We start from the raw sequence: 24,295 nt of genomic DNA on the forward strand, positions 1-24,295 counted from the left end.
TATCATGTTGTCCTGCATGCATTTTTGTAAGTTGTCTCAAATTCTATTTGGAATGAGACAAGTTAAGAAAAAAGAGAACTATATAAAATATGTGTGTCCATTCAGTGTCTGTAGGCAACCTCACTCAGGATGTCCTCCTCTGCAAATTTCTCAAGTGCTTACCCTTCTCAGAATTAAGGTGGCTCTGGTCTATTGGTTACAGTCAGGTCCATTGGTTACAATTCAGCATTTGATCAAATACTCTCTTATAGTATGTTTTAGTTGCTTCATAATATAGATTCTATAAGATTTTAAATCCTTACCTGTTTATGTATGTTCTCCATAGCACTTATAACAGTACTTGCCACATAATAGGTATTCAATAGACCTTTATTAAATTAGTAAATGAGCAAATGAGTAAATCAGTCCCATGGCTCAATGAAGGGATAAAATTGTTTTTAAAGCCTCTAAAAAAAAAAGCAAAATCAGTTCAATCTTTCTAATATTCTGTAATCCTACCAATCAAAACAATGGGAAATTAGGGGATATTTTTTTGTCTATAGGTTTCCTACAAGAACAAAGAAAGCATTGCTGATGTTCAACTATATAAATAATAAGAGAGTCTATGCCATGCTTCCAGGATACAGTATTTTACTAGACACAGATGTGTCAACCCTGCAGTGCTTTTGTATTGATTCTAAAGTGCTTTTTGGATGAACTTTGGAAGCCATTTGCTGAGTGTGGGATTTTGTATGCTTGGGGTTGTCAATAAATATGTTTTGCTGTAATTAATAACTGTATGTTCTTGCACCTGTGGGGAAGATGAAGCATCTTTCTAATTTCACATTCAGCAATAAACATGAACAACTGTCTGCAGGATTCCTCTTTTGATTCCAGCTGCCAACAGCTTGGAATGCTTCGAGTCCAGCTAACTCTACATCCCCCCTCATTAGCTGGTGCCCCCATTTATTTTTCTGCCTAAATGGGTAGAAAAGTCATTTTGTTTAGCTCATTTGGATGTGTTGAGAAAGATACCAGCAAATCAACACCTGTCACATTTCAGTAATTCCTAAGAGGAACTGGGGCTTTGTAGCAGATTTGCCTTGGCAGGAAACGAAATGCTGAGGATTGCAATAAATGACTGGGTTCTATGAAACTGCCATCTCCTCCCTTAAAGTGGAGAATAAACATCAGCCTATTATGGACATAATTAATCCAAATCACTTATAAGGTAATAAAACTTAATTATATATTCTTAAAAGCTAAGGACCCACCAATTGGTGTTAAGCTTTTTCTTGATTGTAGCTAGTGAGTTAAATTTTTGAGGCTATTTTTCCAACAGTTAATTTTTTTAAAAATCTTTATTGGAGTATAATTGCTTTACAATGGTGTGTTATTCCTGCTTTATAACAAAGTGAATCAGTTATACATATACATGTGTTCCCAGATCTCTTCCCTCTTGCGTCTCCCTCCCTCCCACCCTCCCTATCCCACCCTTCTAGGTGGTCACAAAGCACCAAGCTGATCTCCCCGTGCTACGTGGCCACTTCCCACTAGCTATCTATTTTTCGTTTGGTAGTGTATATATGTCCATGCCACTCTCTCACTTTGTCACAGCTTCCCCTTCCCCCTCCCCATATCCTCAAGTCCATTCTCTAGTTGGTCTCTGTCTTTATTCCTGTCTTACCCCTAGGTTCTTCATGACATTTTTTCCCTTAAATTCCATATATATGTGTTAGCATACAGTATTTGTCTTTTTCTTTCTGAATTACTTCACTCTGTATAACAGACTCTAGGTCCATCCACCTCATTACAAATAGCTGAATTTCATTTCTTTTTAAGACTGAGTAATATTCCATTGTATATATGTGCCACATCTTCTTTATCCATTCATCCAATGATGGACACTTAGGTTGTTTCCATCTCTGGGCTATTGTAAATAGAGCTGCAATGAACATTTTGGTATATGACTCTTTTTGAATTATGGTTTTCTCAGGGTATATTCCCAGTAGTGGGATTGCTGGGTCATATGGTAGTTCTATTTGTAGTTTTTTAAGGAACTGCCATACTGTTCTCCATAGTGGCTGTACCAGTTCACATTCCCACCAGCAGTGCAAGAGTGTTCCCTTTTCTCCACACCCACTCCAGCATTTATTGTTTCTAGATTTTTTGATGATGGCCATTCTGACTGGTGTGAGATGATATCTCATTGTAGTTTTGACTTGCATTTCTCTAATGATTAATGATGTTGAGCATTCTTTCATGTGTTTGTTGGCAATCTGTATATCTTCTTTGGAGAAATGTCTATTTAGGTCTTCTGCCCATTTTTGGATTGGGTTGTTTGGTTTTTTGTTATTGACCTGCCTGAGCTGCTTGTAAATTTTGGAGATTAATCCTTTGTCAGTTGCTTCATTTGCAAATATTTTCTCCCATTCTGAGTATTGTCTTTTGGTCTTGTTTAAGGTTTCCTTTGCTCTGCAAAAGCTTTGAAGTTTCATTAGGTCTCATTTGTTTATTTTTGTTTTTATTTCCATTTCTCTAGGAGGTGGGTCAAAAAGGATCTTGCTGTGATTTATGTCATAGAGTGTTCTGCCTATGTTTTCCTCTAAGAGTTTGATAGTTTCTGGCCTTACATTTATGTCTTTAATCCATTTTGAGCTTATTTTTTGTGTATGGTGTTAGGGAGTGATCTAATCTCATACTTTTACATGTACCTGTCCAGTTTTCCCAGCACCACTTATGAAGAGGCTGTCCATTCTCCACTGTATATTCCTGCCTCCTTAATCAAAGATAAGGTGACCATATGTCCATGGATTTATCTCTGGGCTTTCTATCCTGTTCCATTGATCTTTATTTCTGTTTTTGTGCCAGTACCATACTATCTTGATTACTGTAGCTTTGTAGTATAGTCTGAAGTCAGGGAGTTTGATTCCTCCAGCTCCATTTTTCGTTCTCAAGATTGCTTTTTCTCTTCGGGGTCTTTTGTGTTTCCATACAAATTGCAAAATTTTTTGTTCTAGTTCTGTGAAAAATGCCAGTGGTAGTTTGATAGGGATTGCATTGAATCTGTAGATTGCTTTGGGTAGTACAGTCATTTTCACAATGTTGATCCTTCGAATCCAAGAACATGGTATATCTCTCCATCTATTTGTATCATCTTTAATTTCTTTCATCAGTGTCTTATAATTTTCTGTATAAAGGTCTTTTGTCTCCTTAGGTAGGTTTATTCCTAGATATTTTATTCTTTTTGTTGCAATGGTAAATGGGAGTGTTTTCTTGATTTCACTTTCAGATTTTTTGTCATTAGTGTATAGGAATGCAAGAGATTTCCGTGCATTAATTTTTTATCCTGCTACTTTACCAAATTCATTGATTAGCTCTAGTAGTTTTCTGGTAGCATCTTTAGGATTCTCTATGTATAGTATCATGTCATCTGCAAACAGTGACAGCTTTACTTCTTCTTTCCCAATTTGGATTCCTTTTATTTCCTTTTCTTCTCTGATTGCTGTGGCAAAAACTTCCAAAACTATGTTGAATAAGAGTGGTGAGAGAGGGAAACCTTGTCTTGTTCCCGATCTTAGTGGAAATGCTTTCAGTTTTTCACTATTGAGGACGATGTTGGCTGTGGGTTTGTCATATATGGCCTTTATTATGTTGAGGTAAGTTCCCTCTGTGCCTACTTTCTGCAGGGTTTTTATCACAAATGAGTGTTGAATTTTGTCGAAAGCTTTTTCTGCATCTATTGAGATGATCATATGGTTTTTCTCCTTCAGTTTGCTAATATGGTGTATCACGTTGATTGATTTGCGTATATTGAAGAATCTTTCCATTCCTGGAATAAATCTCAATTGATCATGGTGTATGATCCTATTAATGTGCTGTTGGACTCTGTTTGCTAGTATTTTGTTGAGGATTTTTGCATCTAGGTTCATCAGTGATATTGGCTGTAGTTTTCTTTCTTTGTGACATCCTTGTCTTGTTTTGGTATCATGGTGATGGTGCTCTCGTAGAATGAATTTGGGAGTGCTCCTCCCTCTGATATATTTTGGAAGAGTTTGAGAAGGACAGATATTAGCTCTTCTCTAAATGTTTGATAGAATTCGCCTGTGAAGCCATCTGGTCCTGGGCTTTTGTTTGTTGGAAGATTTTTAATTAGTTTCAATTTCAGTGCTTGTGATTGGTCTGTTTGTATTTTCTATTTCTTCCTGATTCAGTCTTGGCAGGTTGCACATTTCTAAGAATTTGTCCATTTCTTCCAGGTTGTCCATTTTATTGGCATAGAGTTGCTTGTAGTAATCTCTCATGATCTTTTGTATTTCTGCAGTGTCAGTTTTACTTCTCCTTTTGTATTTCTAATTCTATTGATTTGAGTCTTCTCCCTTTTTTTCGTGATGAGTCTGGCTAATGGTTTATCAATTTTGTTTATCTTCTCAAAGAATCAGCTTTTAGTTTTATTGATCTTTGCTATCGTTTCCTTCATTTCTTTTTCATTTATTTCTGATCTGATCTTTATGATTTCTTTGCTTCTGCTAACTTTGGGGTTTTTGTGTTCTTCTTTCTCTAATTGCTTTAGGTGCAAGGTTAGGTTGTTTATTCAAGATGTTTCTTGTTTCTTAAGGTAGGACTGTATTTCTATAAACTTCCCTTGTAGAAGTGCTTTTGCTGCATCCCGTAGGTTTTGTGCCGTCGTGTCTCCATTGTCATTTGTTTCTAGGTATTTTTTGATTTCCTCTTTGATTTCTTCAGTGATCACTTCATTATTAAGTATTGTTTAGCCTCCATGTGTTTCTATTTTTTACAGATCTTTTCCTGTAATTGATATCTAGTCTCATAGTGTTGTGGTCAGAAAAGATACTTGATACAATTTCAATTTTCTTAAATTTACCAAGGCTTGATTTGTGACCCAAGATATGATCTATCCTGGAGAATGTTCTATGAGCACTTGAGAAAAATGTGTATTCTGTTGTTTTTGGATGGAATGTCTATAAATATCAATTAAGTCCATCTTGTTTAATGTATCATTTAAAGCTTGTGTTTCCTTATTTCTTTTTATTTTGGATGATCTGTCCATTGGTGAAAGTGGGGTGTTGAAGTCCCCTACTATGAATGTGTTACTGTCGATTTCCCCTTTTATGGCTGCTAGTATTTGCCTTATGTATTGAGGTGCTCCTATGTTGGGTGCATAAATATTTACAATTGTTATATCTTCTTCTTGGATTGATCCCTTGATCATTATGTAGTGTCCTTCTTTGTCTCTTGTAGTAGTCTTTGTTTTAAAGTCTATTTTGTCTGATATGAGAATTACTACTTCAGTTTTCTTTTGATTTCCATTTGCATGGAATATCTTTTTCCATCCCCTCCCTTTCAGTCTGTATGTGTCGCTAGGTTTGAAGTGGGTCTCTTGTAGACAGCGTATATATGGGTCTTGTTTTTGTATCCATTCAGCAAGTCTGTGTCTTTTGGTGGGAGCATTTAGTCCATTTACATTTAAGGTAATCATTCATATGTATGTTCCTATTCTCATTTTCTTAATTGTTTTGGGTTCATTATTGTAGGTCTTTTCCTTCTCTTGTGTTTCTTGCCTAGAGAAGTTCGTTTAGCATTTGTTTTAAAGCTGGTTTGGTGGTGCTGAACACTCTCAGCTTTCGCTTGTCTTTAAAGTTTTTAATTTCTCCATCAAATCTGAATGAGATCCTTGCTGGGTAGAGTAATCTTGGTTGTAGGTTTTTCTCCTTCATCACTTTAAATATGTCCTGCCACTCACTTCTGGCTTGCAGAGTTTCTGCTGAAAGATCAGCTATTAACCTTATGGAGATTCCCTTGTGTGTTATTTTTTGTTTTTCCCTTGCTGCTTTTAATATGTTTTCTTTGTATTTAATTTTTGACAGTTTGATTAATATGTGTCTTGGCGTATTTCTCTTGGATTTATCCTGTATGGGACTCTCTGTGCTTCCTGGACTTGATTAACTATTTCCTTTTCCATATTAGGGAAGTTTTCAACTCTAATCTCTTCAAATATTTTCTCAGTCCCTTTCTTTTTCTATTCTTCTTCTGGAACCCCTATAATTCGAATGTTGGTGCATTTAATGTTGTCCCAGAGGTCTCTGAGACTGTCCTCAGTTCTTTACATTCTTTTTTCTTTATTCTGCTCTGCATTAGTTATTTCCACTATTTTATCTTCCAGGTCACTTATCCGTTCTTCTGCCTCAGTCATTCTGCTATTGATCCCATCTAGTGTATTTTTAATTTCATTTATTGTGTTGTTCATCGTTGCTTGTTTCATCTTTAGTTCTTCTAGGTCCTTGTTAAATGTTTCTTGCATTTTCTCTATTCTATTTTCAAGATTTTGGATCATCTTTACTATCATTATTCTGAATTCTTTTTCAGGTAGACTGCCTATTTCCTCTTCATTTATTAAGTCTGGTGGGGTTTTATCTTGCTCCTTCATCTGCTGTGTGTTTTTCTGTCTTTTCATTTTGCTTATCTTACTGTGTTTGGGGTCTCCTTTTTGCAGGCTGCAGGTTCGTAGTTTCCGTTGTTTTTGGTGTCTGTCCCCAGTGGCTAAAGTTGGTTCAGTGGGTTGTGTAGGTTTCCTGGTGGAGGGGACTAGTGACTATGTTCTGGTGGATGAGGCTGGATCTTGTCTTTCTGGTGGGCAGGTCCATGTCTAGTGGTGTGTTTTGGGGCACCTGTGGACTTATTATGATTTTAAGCAGCCTCTTTGCTAATGAGTGAGGTTGTGTTCCTGTCTTGCTAGTTGTTTGGCATAGGGTGTCCGGCACTGTAGACAGTGCTGGTCTTTGAGTGAAGCTGGGTGCTGGTGTTGAGATGGAGATCTCTGGGAGATTTTCGCCATTTGATATTATGTGGAGCTGGGAGGTCTCTTATGGACCAGTTTCCTGAAGTTGGCTCTCCCACCTCAGAGGCATAGCACTGACTCCTGGCTGCAGCACCAAGAGCCTTTCATCCATACGGCTCAGAATAAAAGGGAGAAAAAGAGAAAGAAAGAAAGAGAGAGAGAGAGAGAAAGAAAGAAAGAAAGGAGGGAGGGAGGGAAGGAGGAAGGAAGGAGGGAAGGAAGGAAAGAAAGAAAGAAGGAAGATAAAGTAAAATAAAGTAAGATAAAATAAAATAAAGTTATTAAAATAAAAAATAATTATTAAGAAAAAAACATTTTTTTAAAGAAAACCAAATGGACGGATAGAACACTAGGACAAATGGTGGAAGCAAAGATGTACAGACAAAATCTCACACAGAATCATACACATACACACTCAGAAAAAGAGGAAAAGGGGAAAAAACCATAAATCTTGCTCTCAAAGTCCACCCCCTTAATTTGGGATGATTAGTTGTCTATTCATGTATTCCACAGATGCAGGGTACATCAAGTTGATTGTGGAGCTTTAATCCGCTGCTTCTGAGGCTGCTGGGAGAGATTTCCCTTTCTCTTCTTTGTTCTCACAGCTCCCTGGGCTCAGCTTTGGATTTGGCCCCGCCTCTGTGTGTAGGTCGCCGGAGGGCATCTGTGCTTCGCTCAGACAGGACGGGGTTAAAGGAACAGCTGCTTCAGGGACCCTGGCTCACTCAGGCCGGGGGGAGGGAGGGGTGCAGATGCGGGGCGAGCCTGCGGCGGCAGAGGCCGGAGTGACATTGCAGCAGCCTGAGGCACGCCGTGCGTTCTCCCCGGGGAGTTGTCCCTGGATCCCGGGGCCCTGGCAGTGGCGGGCTGCACAGGCTCCCGGAAAGGGGGTGTGGATAATGACCTGTGCTCGCACACAGGCTTCTTGGTGGCGGCAGCAGCAGCCTTAGCGTCTCATGCCCGTCTCTGGGGTCCGCGCTGTTAGCCGCGGCTCGCGCCCGTCTCTGGAGCTCCTTTAAGCAGCGCTGTTAATCCCCTTTCCTCGCGCACCAGGAAACAAAGAGGGAAGAAAAAGTCTCTTGCCTCTTCGGCAGCTCCAGACTTTTCCCCAGACTCCCTCCCGGCTAGCCGTGGTGCACTAACCCCCTGCAGGCTGTGTTCACGCCGCCAACCCCAGTCCTCTCCCTGCGCTCTGACCGAAGCCCTAGCCTCAGCTCCCAGCCCCTCCCGCCCTGGCGGGTGAGCAGACAAGCCTCGGGCTGGTGAGTGCTGGTCAGCACCGATCCTCTCTGCGGGAATCTCACCACTTTGCCCTCCGCACCCCTGTTGCTGTGCTCTCCTCCGTGGCTCCGAATCTTCCCACCCCCCTCCACCACATGCAGTCTCCGCCCGCGAAGGGGCTTCCTAGTGTGTGGAAACCGTTCCTCCTTCACAGCTCCCTCCCATTGGTGCAGGGCCCGTCCCTATACTTTTGTCTCTGTTTATTCTTTTTTCTTTTGCCCTACCCAGGTACGTGGGGGAGTTTCTTGCCTTTTGGGAGGTCCGAGGTCTTCTGCCAGCGTTCAGTAGGTGTTCTGTAGGAGTTGTTCCACGTGTAGATGTATTTCTGGTGTATCTGTGGGGAGGAAGGTGATCTCTGCGTCTTACTCTTCCGCCATCTTCCCCTCATCTCTCTCCTGTATATTTTTAAGAGGCATGTAAATCACACAGGATCGTGTGGTGATTATCAATAAGCTACACTCTATGAAATATTTGTCCTATATTACCACATACACTCCATTTCACCCTGCATCCTAATGCTGCTAAAATATAGTAGAAAGCAACAGCATAGTACAGGGAGATCAGCTCAGTGCCCTGCGATGACCCAGAAGCAACAGTTAATTTTTTAAATATCGTTTTATTTTTAGTTAAGTAGCTTTGATATAACATTGCTTTTAGTGGTAGATCAAATACACCCATTAACTTCAGCTTAATTCCTGTATTTTGGGAAACATTAGTTAGGAACTAACTTCCTGGATGTGTCTTTACATAATTGTCATTTTCTGCACCTTAGAGACTTTCTCTCTTCATTATCTATTAAGAGAAGTATTTCCCTCTCATCTCTGAACAGCCGTATATATCTGTCTTTTCATTGATTTTTAGGTACCTCTGTGCTTGAGAGCACGAACATGACAAAACATTTCAAAATTCATTCTGATTTGGTCAGACCCTGTTGTGAGTTGACTGTTATAAATGAGTGAGATCATCCCTTGAAAGTGTACTAACAAGCACATTATGGATTTAATGACCCTTCTATCCACAAAAGGTTAAGCTGACCCCAGAAATCAGCTGTTCATTCTTAAAAAGTAATTATAAGAACTAACATTTATTAAACTTTTGCTTAATAAATGTACTTTCATTAAGTGTACCAGGTAATTTTCTATAGCAGTCTACATGGATTATCTTATTTACCTGAACTACAATTCTATAAACTAGGTACTATTACTGCCCCCTCTTTAGTCATGTGGAAACTGAAGCACAAGGAGTTTAGACAGCGTGCCCAAAGTTATACAGCCAGTTAGCGGTGAAGACATACTTTAGCCCAAGAAATCCAGATTTTAATCGTGATACTCCAGTACTCTTGCTTGGCTAAAGGGTACAAAAGTATGCACACATACATGTACACTCATTTCTCTAAAACCTATCACACGCTTACTGTTGTTAGCACTGTGATATCGCAATACCATAAAATCTCATATGTGTGTATACTGTATGTAGGTGCCTTTTTGGTAGATCATGTCCAAAGGATGATCATGTCCATCATCTTGCCAGGATGACAAGTCTGCTCCTAGTTGTAGTTACACAGCTGCTTCAGAAATTCCTGCCTTTCTCTTGTCTAAACCTCATCCAAATAGATCTTTCTGGCAATGATTCTCTGTTTTCCTTTTGAGTCAGTCAGAATTACTATTATTACAGATCTTGACCTCGGTTGACTTTAAAGTACCACCTAGCCTTCAGCAGCAAAATATTACTTTGTGCCGTGGGAGAGCCAGGTATGTCTTCAAATAAGATAATGCTGTTCATACAGTGCTGATGAGGTTTGCACTGTGAGTGGCGTTTACAGGCATGATGGTGACGATGCCCGGAAGTCTTCAGACTCTTGAATCAATTGAAATTGTTTGCCAGTTATCTAATTGGAGTGAGGGATGTGTGATTCATTAAATACAGCTATAAATTCTTTGCTACTTCTCCCATTGATAGGAGGAGTTTCATGTCTCTGTCTCCTTGAATCTGACCTGGCTTTATTGGTGTATTTGACCAATTTCAGTGTGGAGAACATGATATTCTGAGACTTCCAAGGATAGGTCATAAGACTTGCAGCTTCCACTTAGGTCTTTCAAATGCTTACTCTGGGGGGAAGCCAGCTGCCATGTAAGAAGTTCAACTTCCCTGAGCTCACCATGTTGGAGATGCCAAATGTAGGCACTCTGGTCGACAGTCTCAGCTGGAGCCACGCTTCCATTCATTCTTTCCCAGGCACTATATGTGAGTGAAGCCATCTTGGAACTTCAAAACAAACCCAACTACCAGCTGAGTATACAAAATGACCCCACCAACGTCACAAAAGCAGGTGAATCATACGGCCAAGTCTGGCCCAAATATCTAACGTACGTAACTGTAAGATATAATAAAAAAGTCGTTTAAAGCCACTGAGTTTTGGGGTAGTTTGTTATACAGCAATGGATAAATAACCACAGCAGAAAATGATGGACGGCTCTGCCACGAAAAATCAAACCTGACATTCTGTCATCACATAACCTCAAAGTCCCCAGGCTCTAAAGAAGTCATTTCACATTTATAAGCAGATTTCACTTCCGTGTTGGGATCCAGATCAATAAACATGGATCTCTGACTCTGCCCTGTTACCGGCCCCTCAGAGTGCATCTCCTTTGTATTCATAAATGAGTCCATGCACACTGGCTGCTCACCTGACAGAATTCTTTATCCCCTGGGTCCACTGAAAGCTCCCACAGCTTCTGATCATAATTCACATTTTCATTAACATCTTCACCTGGACCCCAAAATCAGTTCATGTGACCAAATAAGTATTCGGACAACACCCAACTCTTCCTTCATCTGCTTGTCCACTCCTCCTGACCTCCTCTCTCAACTTCTTTGATCTTCCCCTTGCTCTCGTTGACTCGCCCCTGCAGCTCCATCTCCTTCCCAGACCTACTGCTTCTTTCTACCTCCTCCTTTCACCTCTGTATGAACTTGGGCAGTCACTTTACCTCTCTTCACATCTGTAAATTAAGGATGCAGTGAACATTAAAATTGTCATATAATTTCAATGTTAGCATATCACAGGATACAGAGTAAGTGCTCAAAATATGTTCACCTTCATTAAGATCATTACTATTATCCTTCAGCCTAAAGCAATAGTGGCCCTGGCAGTCAACTCATGCCAATAAACACCTGTCTGACTACCAACTACTACAACATGTCGTCACTCCTTCCCATAAAAATCTAAATTCCATTTGGGCTCATTCAGGACCACTTCAATCATAATGAAAACCTTCAAATCAAAGTAACTACACTTCCCAGAAAATCAGAGCTTGCCATGGTATGAATAAGTATAATGTCCAACCCCAGCATACAGAGAAACTATCTGGCAAACTGTCATGGAGGTCCTTCCAGAAACCCAAATTTGTGCAACCAAATTACTCTTTATAATTTCATGGTTTTGTTCAATATGATTACATTATTTCTGATGGACATATCAAAGTTATTTCAGATTGGGTTAATCTGATTAGCAGAATATTAAAACTTGTTATTTTAGTCCAAGTAGTATAACACTGAACTACATTTTCTTATCAACCAAGAAAAATAACAATTTGCAATTTTGTCTTCCTAGAAGACATTCTTGTTCAGAAATTTCAAAACATTTTAATATTGCATGAATTTCATTTTTATATTGCAAAGAAGTTAATAATAACTATTAGAATTTCCTCTTCTGGGGCTCTTTTTCCCCCAGTATATGATAGATATTGAATAAGGTATGTACTTACTTATAAGCGATATCTTTCCAATCTTTAAAACTAAATATAGAGCTGCCCGCTAGACATCTCCATTTAGATGTTCCATCACAATAACAACAACAACAATGATAATAATGGCTAACACTTACCATAGCACTTACTCTGTACCCAGCAGTATTTGAAGTACCTAATTTCATTTTCTCAATCTTACAATCATGACAAGCCTACGAATAGGAATTATTATTCCCATTTTATGGAGGAAACTGAAGTATGAAAAATGTAAATAAGCTGCTCAGGATCACACAGCTACTGAATGTCAAGAGCCTGGATTCAAACCCAAGAAGATTGGCTCCAGAGTCTGGCTTTTAACCACTGACTACACACCATTTCCATTCTGCCTCTCATGGACACCTGAAACTCTCGTGATTAAGACAGAACTTATCGTTTTTAACCAAAACCCAGTACTAACTCCTGTGTTTATTAATGCCAAAAATATCACATGATCTCTCACCTATTTGCTCAGGCAAACATGGAGCTCTGAATCTAAGTAACACCTCTCACTCATCCAAACAAATCGTGACAGTTCTTTCTCCCAAATACATCATTCTTCAAATTGATTTCTCTTTCCTATTCCAGTCCAAGTGATGCTTGTCTCTCCCTCTCTCTCTCTCTCTCTCTCTCTCTCTCTCTCTCTCTCTCTCTCTCTCTCTCTGTCTCTCTCTCTCTCTGTCCTGGACCAGATCACTGCATTAACCTCTTAACTAGTCTCTGCCTCCAATCCTGGCTCATACAATTCATTCTCCGTTCGGCAGTCAAAGTGAGTTTTCCAAAATGCTAAAGTAATTATGTCACCTTCTAACTTAACTTCAACAGTTTCCTGCTATCCTTAGCAAAGTGTCCACATTCCTCAACATGGCTTATAGGGTGCTTAGGGTTTAGCCTGTGCTATTTCCCAGCCTCACCATCAACCGTGCATGAGTGATGCTCCAGTCACACTCAGCCTTCTTCAATTCTTCAAACGCAGTATGTTTTCTTTGCCTCGGGGTCTTCACACGCATTATTTTCACTGTGCATACACACTGTAGAACACACCACACTTCTTCACCTGGCAAATTCTTACTTATCCCTCGAGTTCCAGTTTATGGAAGCCTGCCCTGATCTGCCCCAGGCATGTGTGCATATAGCCCCTAAATTTCCCTTACAAAAGCATTAATCAAGTTCTATCATAATAGTTTTTTTTTAAACTCTCTGCATCCACCTCTAAACTGTAAACTTCATAAGTCCAAATCTATTTTATTTATAGACGCTCAACAAATGTTTGTGAATTTAATGAATAAATATAAGACACAAACGGCTAAAGAAAAGTGATACAGAGATACTATATACAAGAAACTACATATTCTTAAATTGTCTATTTTCTACCAAAAAGTAGATTTGCATGGCTACTCTGTGTGAACTACTCTATAATAAGCAATTATAAAGATGAAAAAGGAATGGTAAGTGAGTGGCCATGAGCAAACTACAATGGAGAAAGAACAAATGAAGGTATAGATTAAACATCACTCTTGGAGGTGATAAATATGTGCTTATTTAAAATCATGGTCACTGAGATATACACAAGTATTGATAAGATTACTGAAACAATAACTAAGGTTGAAGAGAATTCTGTTGATCTAGTCTTGAGGAGAAAGTTGATTGAAGATTTTGGAAAATTAGCGTTTACAGCGTTTCCTTTACAAACTCTGCAGCCCCCTAAATTTATGAGGAGTGAAATTAAGACTGGAGGTCCGGTGTAAACTGGATCAAGATTCCTTAGCCAGAGGAGGAGAATAGGAACTTATAACTAAAAGGGAGGACAGGAACACAATCATTCTGATCAAACACTTTGCACCACAATCATTTTTAAGAATCAAAATTTTGTGGATTCAATAGTTTTGAACACCTATTATAATTTAGGTTCCAGGAATGTAACAGGGAAATATGTCCTTACTTTCTGTAGATCTGTGTAAGTACCAGAGACTCATGATTTCACCTCTAGGTTTCAGGTTGAAGAAAATAAGTGCTGAGATGACCTGAAATTATTTACAGTGGAATAACCTCAATGGATCAAAGAAAACCATCATTGATTAAAAGCAACCCCTTCATATGGACATTAGTACAAATATGGTAATCAAAGAACCATGTGTTTCATGTCCTTCTGAAAATATGTTTGAAATCACCCTTCCAGAGAGATTAGCATGGCAAAACCCAATTAGGGTAAGCCAGGGACCATTCCCTGATGAATCAGTCTACAAAGTACCATGTGTTTACATTTATAAGTCCCTGGGGCCCCAAAGATCCACAGATTTCAACAGAGTCAGACCCTAGAGTGAGTGAATTACTTCTGAAGAAAACAGGACTTCACACAGTACACCAAGGCAGGTAATGATAGATTTAGCACAAGGTAACATTTTGCTCTGGAGGCCCCCCAACATTGGGAAAGTCAATTCAGTGTTGCTTTATCTTATTCTGATATAATAAATAAAGAATGAACCTAATTTACTTCAAATGCTTGTGCCTCATGGTTTTAAAACAATCTTTAAAAATTCCTATTCACTCACGTCTTAACTGCAACAATACCATTTTCCCCCTGCAGCTCCCTATATATTTTAATTATGAAGGGGAAGGAAAACCTATAAAACCTGGCAAATAATATGAAATTGTGTCCTTAGTTTAATTAGAAAACATTCTTTAAAAAGGATCCATATGTAACTCCTTTTGAATGGAGAGATTAAAATAAATATTAGTCTAAATTATTCCATATAAATTTCATTTGCAGCATTCTATGTGGAATTTTGTAAAGAGTTACGGGAAACACTTAGCAGAATATTTCTGTTATGCTAATGACCTCAAAGCCATGCCATATTTCATCCTTCAGGACGTTGCATAGGCAGGTAGAAGAGAGACTATGAAGGAGATTACTGAATGTGCTTAAATTTCAGAAAGGAAAGTATAGTTATCTAGACACTGGATACTAGAGTGTATTTTTATTAATAAAATACGTACATTTTCAAGTTCTTTCTCTTTTTTAATAACATGTTTTGAGCTTTTGGATTCTCTCTCTTTTCTGCATGCTCACATCTCACCTGTCTTCATTGCAGCTGCCAACAGCACTAAGCTTTGTGTGGGAAATTATCACTTGGGAACACAGCAGTTTTGACTTTTTTGTGAGACTGCTTGTTTCTTCCTTTGATGAACAAAAGCACTTCTACGGAGTTTGTGTGTTTCTTCTAGGAAACACCTTAAAGAAATAATTAGCTAGGCTGGTAGTTTCAGGAGAGAGAAAGTGAACCTTTACCGCTAACAGAAAAGCCTATTTTTTTGTTTTGGTCAATAATCAATAGTTTTCTTTGTGAACACAAGTCCTTTATACAATGAAAGTTGTAAAGACCTTTAAAAATGATCTTAAAGCAACAAGGATCACTCACAAATGGTGCTAATTTTGACTTGCTGAGGGATTTTTTTGTTTTGTTTTTTATTCATTACTGCATTGATCTCAACAGCTGTAGGTACTTAAACTCTCTTTCTGGACCCCTTGCACCCTACGCTGTGCACAAGAGAAGAAGTAGGGACAATTATTACCAATTTTTCAGAGCCCAGGGAGCTGCTTAGGAGGAGGATGGACGTTCTTCTTCCTGCCACATTCCCCTCACACTCACCAATTGCAACAGCGTCTCATAAAATAGCACAGTAATATTCATTAGGAAAAATAGAATTTTTATACATAAGAACAAAGGAAAAAGAAGTGGTAAGAGAAAGACAGGAAGGAAGGAAATTTAAGCTAGTCTTTTTCAAGCTAAGGGTGTCTCCAGTGGTATATAATGAAAGGTCTTTGTGGATTTCATTGGGTGTATGTGAGCATTTATGGCACCTGTGCCTGCAAGGGAGCCGCACCAGCATCCAAATGGTAATACTGGTGTGTAATTACAGAGCACTTAACTGCATTCAGCCTTGGTTTGTTTCTCTGATAATTTCCACTTTCCCTGTTCAAGAAGCTGTGGACACTGTAGAAGCTGAGGTTCAAGTACCTGCAGCTGTTGAGATACATGAATGTAGTAGCTGTTTTTAAAAAAGTTTCCAGTAGGAATGCTGTTTAAGAGGAAAGTTTGACAAAACTACAGTTAAAATACTCTACTTACCTTTCCAAAGCCGTAAAATCCTACATCTCTAATTGGATCATTCTTTAGTCCTCTTTCTTCTTCATTTCACAAGCTGGCTGCGCTCCTTCACACCCCACTCAGTAGACCTGGTGCTCCTTGCCCACTGTTGAATTCTCAGCATGGAAAATGCTACTTTGATTTTTATTCAGCTCTACAGACAGACATAGCCCGTATGTTGTCTGCACTGGTGGTATATAACAGATTCAGAGGTTTTAAAATGTGTTAACCTGTTTGTATAAAAGAGTACAAATGTTCCAAAAGGACAAAGCCTTGTCAAATCGGAACACAAATCTGCTTTCATTTTCTTGCATTTCCCTCCTCCAACCAAACCACTGAATGCGTTATTTATTTGTGTTTAGTTCTTCTTAAAGTTTGGAACATTAGGAAACCCAAAGGTAACAAAAACAAAGATTAATATAATTTCATTTTCAGCACCTTGGAGAGAGTGTGTATCATCTTCCGTTTCCCCAAAACCCTTTATTTCAGGAACAAAAATATAGGGATTATTTAGAAACAGTACTGCTTGATTAATTATTACTACTCTTCTCATTTTATTGTATTTTACAAATAGCTTCTTCAAATTAATATAAAAATTGAGAGCCTTTATAAAATTTCCACGACACAAAACTTAACTATTACTTTGACCTTTTGGAACTTTCAGCAAGCAATTCTTTTGTTTTTTTTTGTATGAGTTACTTTTCTAAATTGGTCACTAACTGCTTACTTTTGGTCAAAGTGTAATTTTTCTCTTCCTCTGAGCGTGTATATACATATGTGTATTTAGATAGATAGATACATGATAGATAAATACATGATAGATAGATGATTGATAGAGAAAGCAATACTAAGTCAAATGGGGTAAAATATTACCAATAGGTAAATCTGGGTAAAGGGTGTACTATTTTTATTTTTGCAAATTTTTAAGTGCAAAATTCTTTCCAAATAAAAAGTTTTAAAATTTCTATGTGGTTTAAACACGCATAACTAAGAATTCATTCTCAACCTCTCCCCATAGCTCTTTCTCTCCACACATGCCTTGAGCTCCAGGTATACCAGGCTGCTTGTAATTTCCTCAAATGAGTGTGCTTATCCTCTAGTCTACCTGGAGAACTACAACACACTGTACAAGACAACACCTGAGACCATCTCCCCAGAAAAGCCTTTTCCTGATCTCTGCCAGCAAGTATTTTCTTCACTGTGAGAAGTGATTTTTTTTTAACATGTCTGTCTTCATTAAAATACAAGATATAAAAAAATGAAACTGCATTTTGTGTGACCCTGGGCATGTTAATTAACTTCTGGTGCTTCAGTTTATTTATAATATGGAGACGACAGCACCTACTCATAGGGATATTTTGAGGATTAAATGGGTTAACTCATGTAAAGGACTTAGAACTACCTGAGGAATAGCAGATACTCCATAATGTTAGTTACTTATTATGGTTGTGCTGGTGGTGTGATGGTGCAAATACAGCATCAGAAAAGTACTAGAATAATAGGTGTAGGAGGGATCATAGTATATTCTACACTAAAACTTGAAGAAACCCATTAAGTATTTTTAGGTGAATGAATCAATGATCAGGGAGTATATTAATATAATATTATGGGGAAGAAGTAAGGAAGGTCTTGGGCTTCCCTGGTGGCGCAGTGGTTGAGAGTTCACCTGCCGATGCAGGGGACACGGGTTCGTGCCCCAGTCCGGGAAGATCCCACATGCTGCGGAGCGGCTGGGCCCGTGAGCCATGGCCGCTGAGCCTGCACGTCCGGAGCCTGTGCTCCGCAACGGGAGAGGCCACAAGAGTGAGAGGCCCGCGTACCACCAAAAAAAAAAAAAAAAAAAAAAAAAAAAAAAGTAAGGAACGTCTCAACCACAATGATAACAAGAGGGAAAGAAGGGGAAAATAAATTTTAAAAGCCTTCATGTAGATCTATATCAAGGTAAAGGATAAAAGCTATTATGTCCTCATTATCTTAGAAATTTCACAAAGCCACGTTTTAGGTGGTATTTCTGGGATATGGTATCACCACGGCCATTGGCACTATGTTTCAGACGATATGGATCAGCCTCTGACTGGGTTCAAGTGCTTTTCTCTGTGTTATGCAAGACGTTTTTTAAAAGTTTAGTTTATTATGTATGTGTGGCAATCATTAGTCAGTGTGTGATTATAGCTGTATGTTTGAAAGGGTCCAGATCAAGGGTAGTATATAACTACACAAAAAGATAATAAATTTTTAATGAGATAAGCAAGCTATGGGAGGAGAAAAAAAAGAGAAATGTAACAGTTTAAGCTTCATTAATTTTAATATTAATTTGTTCATATCCTATAGGGCTTTGAATAGAAAAAGAAAAAAAAGATATAATCTTGGCCCAAAACCCTGTTTCATCAGAGAAATGAACAGATTTTGTGTATCAATGTAAAAATAAATGAACACATAATAGCAAGAATACAACAGTCTTGTCTGTTGATAGTATTTTATTTAAAAGTTCACAATTAGAGCGCTTGTAATAACACAAAAAGTTTAAAAGTGACAAAGGCTGCCTGTAGGAAGGACTTTTCTTATATGTAGAAGGAACAAGGATCTTGTGCTTAAAATGTGTAAAACGCTCATTGCAGAGTGGGACTCAGTAGATCAACAGAATCTATAATCTGAAGGGAATGAACATAACTTCCAAGTTATTCCAAAGTTGGCAGGAAGGAGGGGGGGGGGCTGCAGAGATGGCATAAATCTGAGGATTTCACTCGGCTCAGGTTACAAATCCAAAGGACAACAAGAATAAACCACCTCAGCGGTATCCACCATCTGCTGACGTACTACAAAACACAAAACTGCAAACCAGTGTCCTTTAAAGAAATCCATACTTTAAAGACCTCTGTCACACGTCTCAAATTCAGCACTGTGGGAGGGGATAAGGATATTCCTGGTTAAGCCAGACAGAATGATGATTAAAAAGAAGCAATACACAAACATCATGATGGAGGAGTTCATAAATTAAATCCATGTTTCATTTGAACCATTTTTATAGTATTCTGCCTTTGTTAAAGTGCCCTGAGTATGGCAGATGGTATTTAAAAACAATGACAATAGTGTCCGTAAAGTATATATAGAAAGAGTTCAGAAGATAGAGCAGCAACTTTTTCGACCTTGATCATCGTTAATCAGCACCATAAAATGTTAGCTGCAAAGAAGCATGCAGGTAAGCTTAGCACACCAAAAATAAGGCATTTAGTAAATGAAGGAATTCTCGTGAAGGACTCTCTAAGTAAGGTTTTTAAAAAGTGACTGACAACAATTTAATTGTGAAAGAAGAGCATATTAAGGCATAACTAAGTAAACTGAAATAAACCTTGATATCAATATTCATCTCTGGGAAAGAAAGTTGTGAATCAGTTTCTTTAGATAAAAAACTGGCTTAGGTTGATTTAAGAATGGAGATGGGGCATCCATTTCTCTATGCCGCTTTCCCAGCACGGTACTGCCTGTAGTGGAAGAGACTCTTGGCGTCCACATTGCGAGATTTCTTCACAGCTTCTGCAAAAAGTTTGGTCACCTGAAAATATAAGGGTAGGAATCTTAGCAACGCATATGAAATGAAAGCGAATGTTTAATGCAGCAGGAGTGAAAAGTCACAGTTTCTGTTCCCAATTTTCAAAGGGGCAGGAGATGGAAGACACAAACATTTTTATTTAACGGGGACTTTCTCCTGTATCTCAGACCTCAACGTGAATAAGCTTATTTCCCCCCAACCCCCATGGGGATTAAAACTGACTGAGGGGGGAAAAATACAATGGGCAGAAAGTTAACGAGTCTTGACAAACATTTCTTCTCCCTGTGATAAATCTGGTGGGTCATGTCCAAGTAGAAGGGAACATACCTCCTGCGATCATTGCCTGTGAATTGGACAAGTGCTTGCACTGTATCTAGATCTTCAGTGATCATTAACCTGTTGCTTTTATGCGGTGGCTTTCATTTAGACACGATGGAATAAAATTGTGTATCTTTATTCCATGCCACACCACACATGTTATTTAAAGGATAATTGTATGGGTAATGAGAGAACCATGGCTATCCATGGCTTCTGACTATCACAACTCCTTGATCACTAACTGTCTCAGATAGGCCATGACCTACCAAAATAGACCATTATTTTAGACTCTATTTAGAAATTCTTCTCCATTCTGAAAGTTACAAGAAAGGGAGAAGAGAGATGTGCACTCTTAAGGGAGGCGCAGAAATAAAAACCCTCAGGCAGGCTATCTGTGAGAAAAAGAACATACCTGGAAATTAGTGAGGAGAGCAATTCCACTGTCAACAGCTGTCCTCCGAATCACATAATTATCATGGACAAATTTAGTGTTGTTATTGGGGAGGTTAATCACCAAGTCAATGCTGCCGTCTCTAATCAACCTGGAGGAATAAACAAAATAAACACAAGTTTGCAGGAGACTATGCATATTTTATAATTAGTTTTTTTAAATACTAATGTAAATTACTTCTCTTAACCATTCAAGTCCATTCCATACTGAGTTGATTGACACCTGCCCTCCTTTATTCCTAAGCAGATGTACAAATTACACACATTTGGGGGTTATAAATTTTTGTTGTGTTCTTGAAAGAATTCTGGTGAATGCCTAATTAATCGAATGGAAATATTTGTTTCTCTTTAAAATGCTATCTATCCATAGCAAGAACTAGTAATTTGATAGACAATTATTTATTTTACAGGAGGTGGTTCCTCCAGCACTGAAGGCCATTTGGCCCCCATACTCCCCCCCTCAGATCAACTTTACTTCATTGCCTGTTTCCCAGTGCCTTAGCTGATGGTGTGGAAATACAGGTCGCCTGATTTTAAATTAAAACATTTCACATTCTGTTGCTGGGCTACTACACACACTAGGAGACATTTAATCAAAATGTCAAAAGCATGAAGTATTGTTTTACAAAGCCCTAAGGAGGGCATATAGCATCATTGGAAGTCTACTAAAGTCAGAAAAATGTGCCCTTCTTTTATTAATTTGATAATAATTTAGGTTACTTTCTTAAGAGCCCTATCAAATAGTATATCACATAGAATTTGGTATGACTTAGCCATTCAGTAGGCTGTAACATCCTGTAGCACCTGAGAATTATCTCCCATGTACCCGTGCCACATAGCTCCATAAGTGTTGATGTAATGGTGTTCCTGAAGGCTCACGTAGTGTGCTGAAATAAATGTCTTACAAAACCTAGTGATGTACAGAATCCTAAAGATGCTACCAGAAAACTACTAGAGCTAATCAATGAATTTGGTAAGGTAGCTGGATTCAAAATTAATGTACAGAAATCTCTCACATTCCTATACACTAATGATGAAAAATCTGAAAGAAAAATTAAGGAAACACTCCCATTTACCACTGCAACAAAAAGAATAAAATACCTAGGAATAAACCTACCTAAGGAGACAAAAGACCTGTATGCAGAAAACCATGACACTGATGAAAGAAATTAAAGATAATATAAACAGATGGAGAGATATACCATGTTCTTGGATTGGAAGAATCAACATTGTGAAAATGACTATACTATTGAAAGCATTCTACAGATTCGATGCAATCCCTATCAAACTACCACATTTTTCACAGAACTAGAACAAAAAATTTCACAATTTGTACAGAAAAACAAAAGACCCCAAATAGCCAAAGCAATCTTGAGAAAGAAACACGGTGCTGGAGGAATCAGGCTCCCTGGCTTCAGACTATACTACAAAGCTACAGTAATCAAGATAGTATGGTACTGGCACAAAAACAGAAATATAGATCAATGGGACAGGATAGAAAGCCCAGATATAAACCCATACACCTATGGTCAGCATATCTTTGATAAAGGAGGCACGAATGTACAGTGGAGAAAAGACAGCCTCTTCAATAAGTGGTGCTGGGAAAACTGGACAGCCACATGTAAAAGAATGAAATTAGAACACTCCCTAACACCATACACAAAAATAAACTCAAAATGGATTAAAGACCTAAATGTAAGGCCAGACACTATAAACTCTTAGAGGAAAACATAGGCCGAACAGTCTATGACATAAATCACAGCAATATCCTTTTTGACCCACCTCCTAGAGAAATGGAAATAAAAACAAAAATAAACAAATGGGACCTAATGAAACTTAAAAGCTGTTGCACAGCAAAGGAAACCATAAACAAGATGAAAAGACAACCCTCAGAATGGGAGAAAATATTTGCAAATGAAACAACTGACAAAGGATTAATCTCCAAAATTTACAAGCAGCTCATGCAGCTCAATATCAAAAACAAACAACCCAATCCAAACATGGGCAGAAGACCTAAATAGACATTTCTCCAAAGAAGATATACAGATTGCCAACAAGCACATGAAAGAATGCTCAACATCACTAATCATTAGAGAAATGCAAATCAAAACTGCAATGAGGTATCACCTCACACCGGTCAGAATGGCCATCAACAAAAAATCTACAAAAAATAAATGCTGGACAAGGTGTGGAGAAAAGGGAACCCTCTTGCAGTATTGGTGGGAATGTAAATTGATACAGCCACTACGGAGAACAGTATGGAGGTTCCTTAAAAAACTAAAAGTATGACCACCATATGACCCAGCAATCTCACTACTGGGCATATACCTGAGAAAACCATAATTCAAAAAGAGTCATGCACCACAATGTCCATTGCAGCTCTATTTACAATAGCCAGGATATGGAAGCAACCTAGGTGTCCATCGACAGGTGAATGGATAAAGAAGATGTGGTATATGTATATATATATATATATATATATATATATATATATATATGTACAATGGAATATATATTACTGAGCCACGAAAAGAAAAGAAATTGAGTTATTTGTAGTGAGGTGGATAGACCTAGAGTCTGTCATACAGAGTGAAGTAAGTCAGAAAGAGGAAAATAAGTACCGTATGCTAACACATATATATGGAATCTAAAAAAAAAGGTTCTGATGAACCTAGGGGCAGGAATAAAGATGCAGATATAGAGAATGGACTTGAGGACACGGGGAGGGGGAAGGCTAAGCTGGGATGAAGTGAGAGAGTGGCATGGACTTATATATACAACCAAATGTAAAATAGGTATCTAGTGGGAAGCAGCCATATAGCACAGGGAGATCAGCTGGGTGTTTTGTGACCACCTAGAGGGGTGGGATAGGGAGGGTGGGAGGGAGACGCAAGAGGGAGGAGATATGGGGATATATGTATATGTATAGCTGATTCACTTTGTTATAAAGCAGAAACTAACACACCACTGTAAAGCAATTATACGCCAATAAAGATGTTAAAAAAAAAAACCCAAAAAACCTAATGATGACATAGCCTAAGGCATAACAACCAACCTGATCAAAGAATGGCAAATTAGGTAATACAATAGATGACATTACCATAGCACGCCCCCTAGTGTCCTGCATGCTGCAAGTCCTCAGTAAACTGACTGATTCATTGATGTACAACCTCAGTGAAATGCAGCTGAGCATTCTTGATATACACAATATAAGTTTGCCATAAAATACAGAGTGCTGCATTACATTCTTCATGCCCATGATTCTCACCACTGAGATCTTGGTGTCAGTCAAGGAATGGATACTTACTAGGAGACATTTTGAGAGATGCTACATATCACCATGTACATATATGGAATTATGTGTTTTGTAGTAATAGCAAAGTTCATGAGAAGGAAGCTTTACTATCGTTCACCAATTTCGTCATTTTAAATTGGATGACTAAGAAGACTTGCTATAGGGTAAGGTGATATATTTACATCACAATAGTTCCCAAAGTTAATCCTTCATCTGTTTTGCTATCTCAGAATATTCTGCCCAGTTCTTACTTTCTGATGGAAGAGAGGCTGGGATTCTGTCCTTCTTGAGACGGCCACGCCACTGGGGTGGCAGGGACATTGTTGGCATTGAGCCAGTCTGATGTGGCTTCCGTAGCAAAGAGCTGCATTTAAGATGGAAAAGTCGGTTACTGTATCACAGGGAAAGTTTTCACAGAACAAAGACACCCACTGGGACACACGCGTCATTTAAAGCATAGAGCAGAAAAAACTGGTGAATATGAGATGCAAAATGATGTCAGAAATAGAGATTGAGACTCAGCATCTAGAGTCACGGGCACTTTAAATATTTTTAAAATATTTGCAGTAAGAAAAAATTTAATAACCTCAATTGTAACTGCTTTTGTAGAGGAGAAAAATAAAGAGTTGT

At 38.4% G+C, this 24,295-nt stretch overlaps 1 protein-coding gene across 1 annotated transcript in view; it reads right to left on the minus strand.

Moving 5' to 3' along the window:
- Positions 1-18,508: 18,508 nt before the first annotated feature.
- The window catches only part of CPS1 (carbamoyl-phosphate synthase 1), a 142,292-nt gene continuing 136,505 nt past the window's right edge, over positions 18,509-24,295 (minus strand). The window contains exons 36-38 of the mRNA XM_060016165.1: positions 23,917-24,029; positions 20,333-20,462; positions 18,509-19,605 (exon numbers count right to left, since the gene is read on the minus strand). Coding sequence (XP_059872148.1) covers positions 19,507-19,605; positions 20,333-20,462; positions 23,917-24,029 — 342 coding nt within the window. The 3' untranslated portion in view covers positions 18,509-19,506. The remainder of the gene's footprint in view (positions 19,606-20,332; positions 20,463-23,916; positions 24,030-24,295) is intronic.

Source organism: Delphinus delphis, chromosome 7 (assembly GCF_949987515.2).
Source record: "Delphinus delphis chromosome 7, mDelDel1.2, whole genome shotgun sequence".
Lineage (NCBI taxonomy): Eukaryota > Metazoa > Chordata > Mammalia > Artiodactyla > Delphinidae > Delphinus > Delphinus delphis.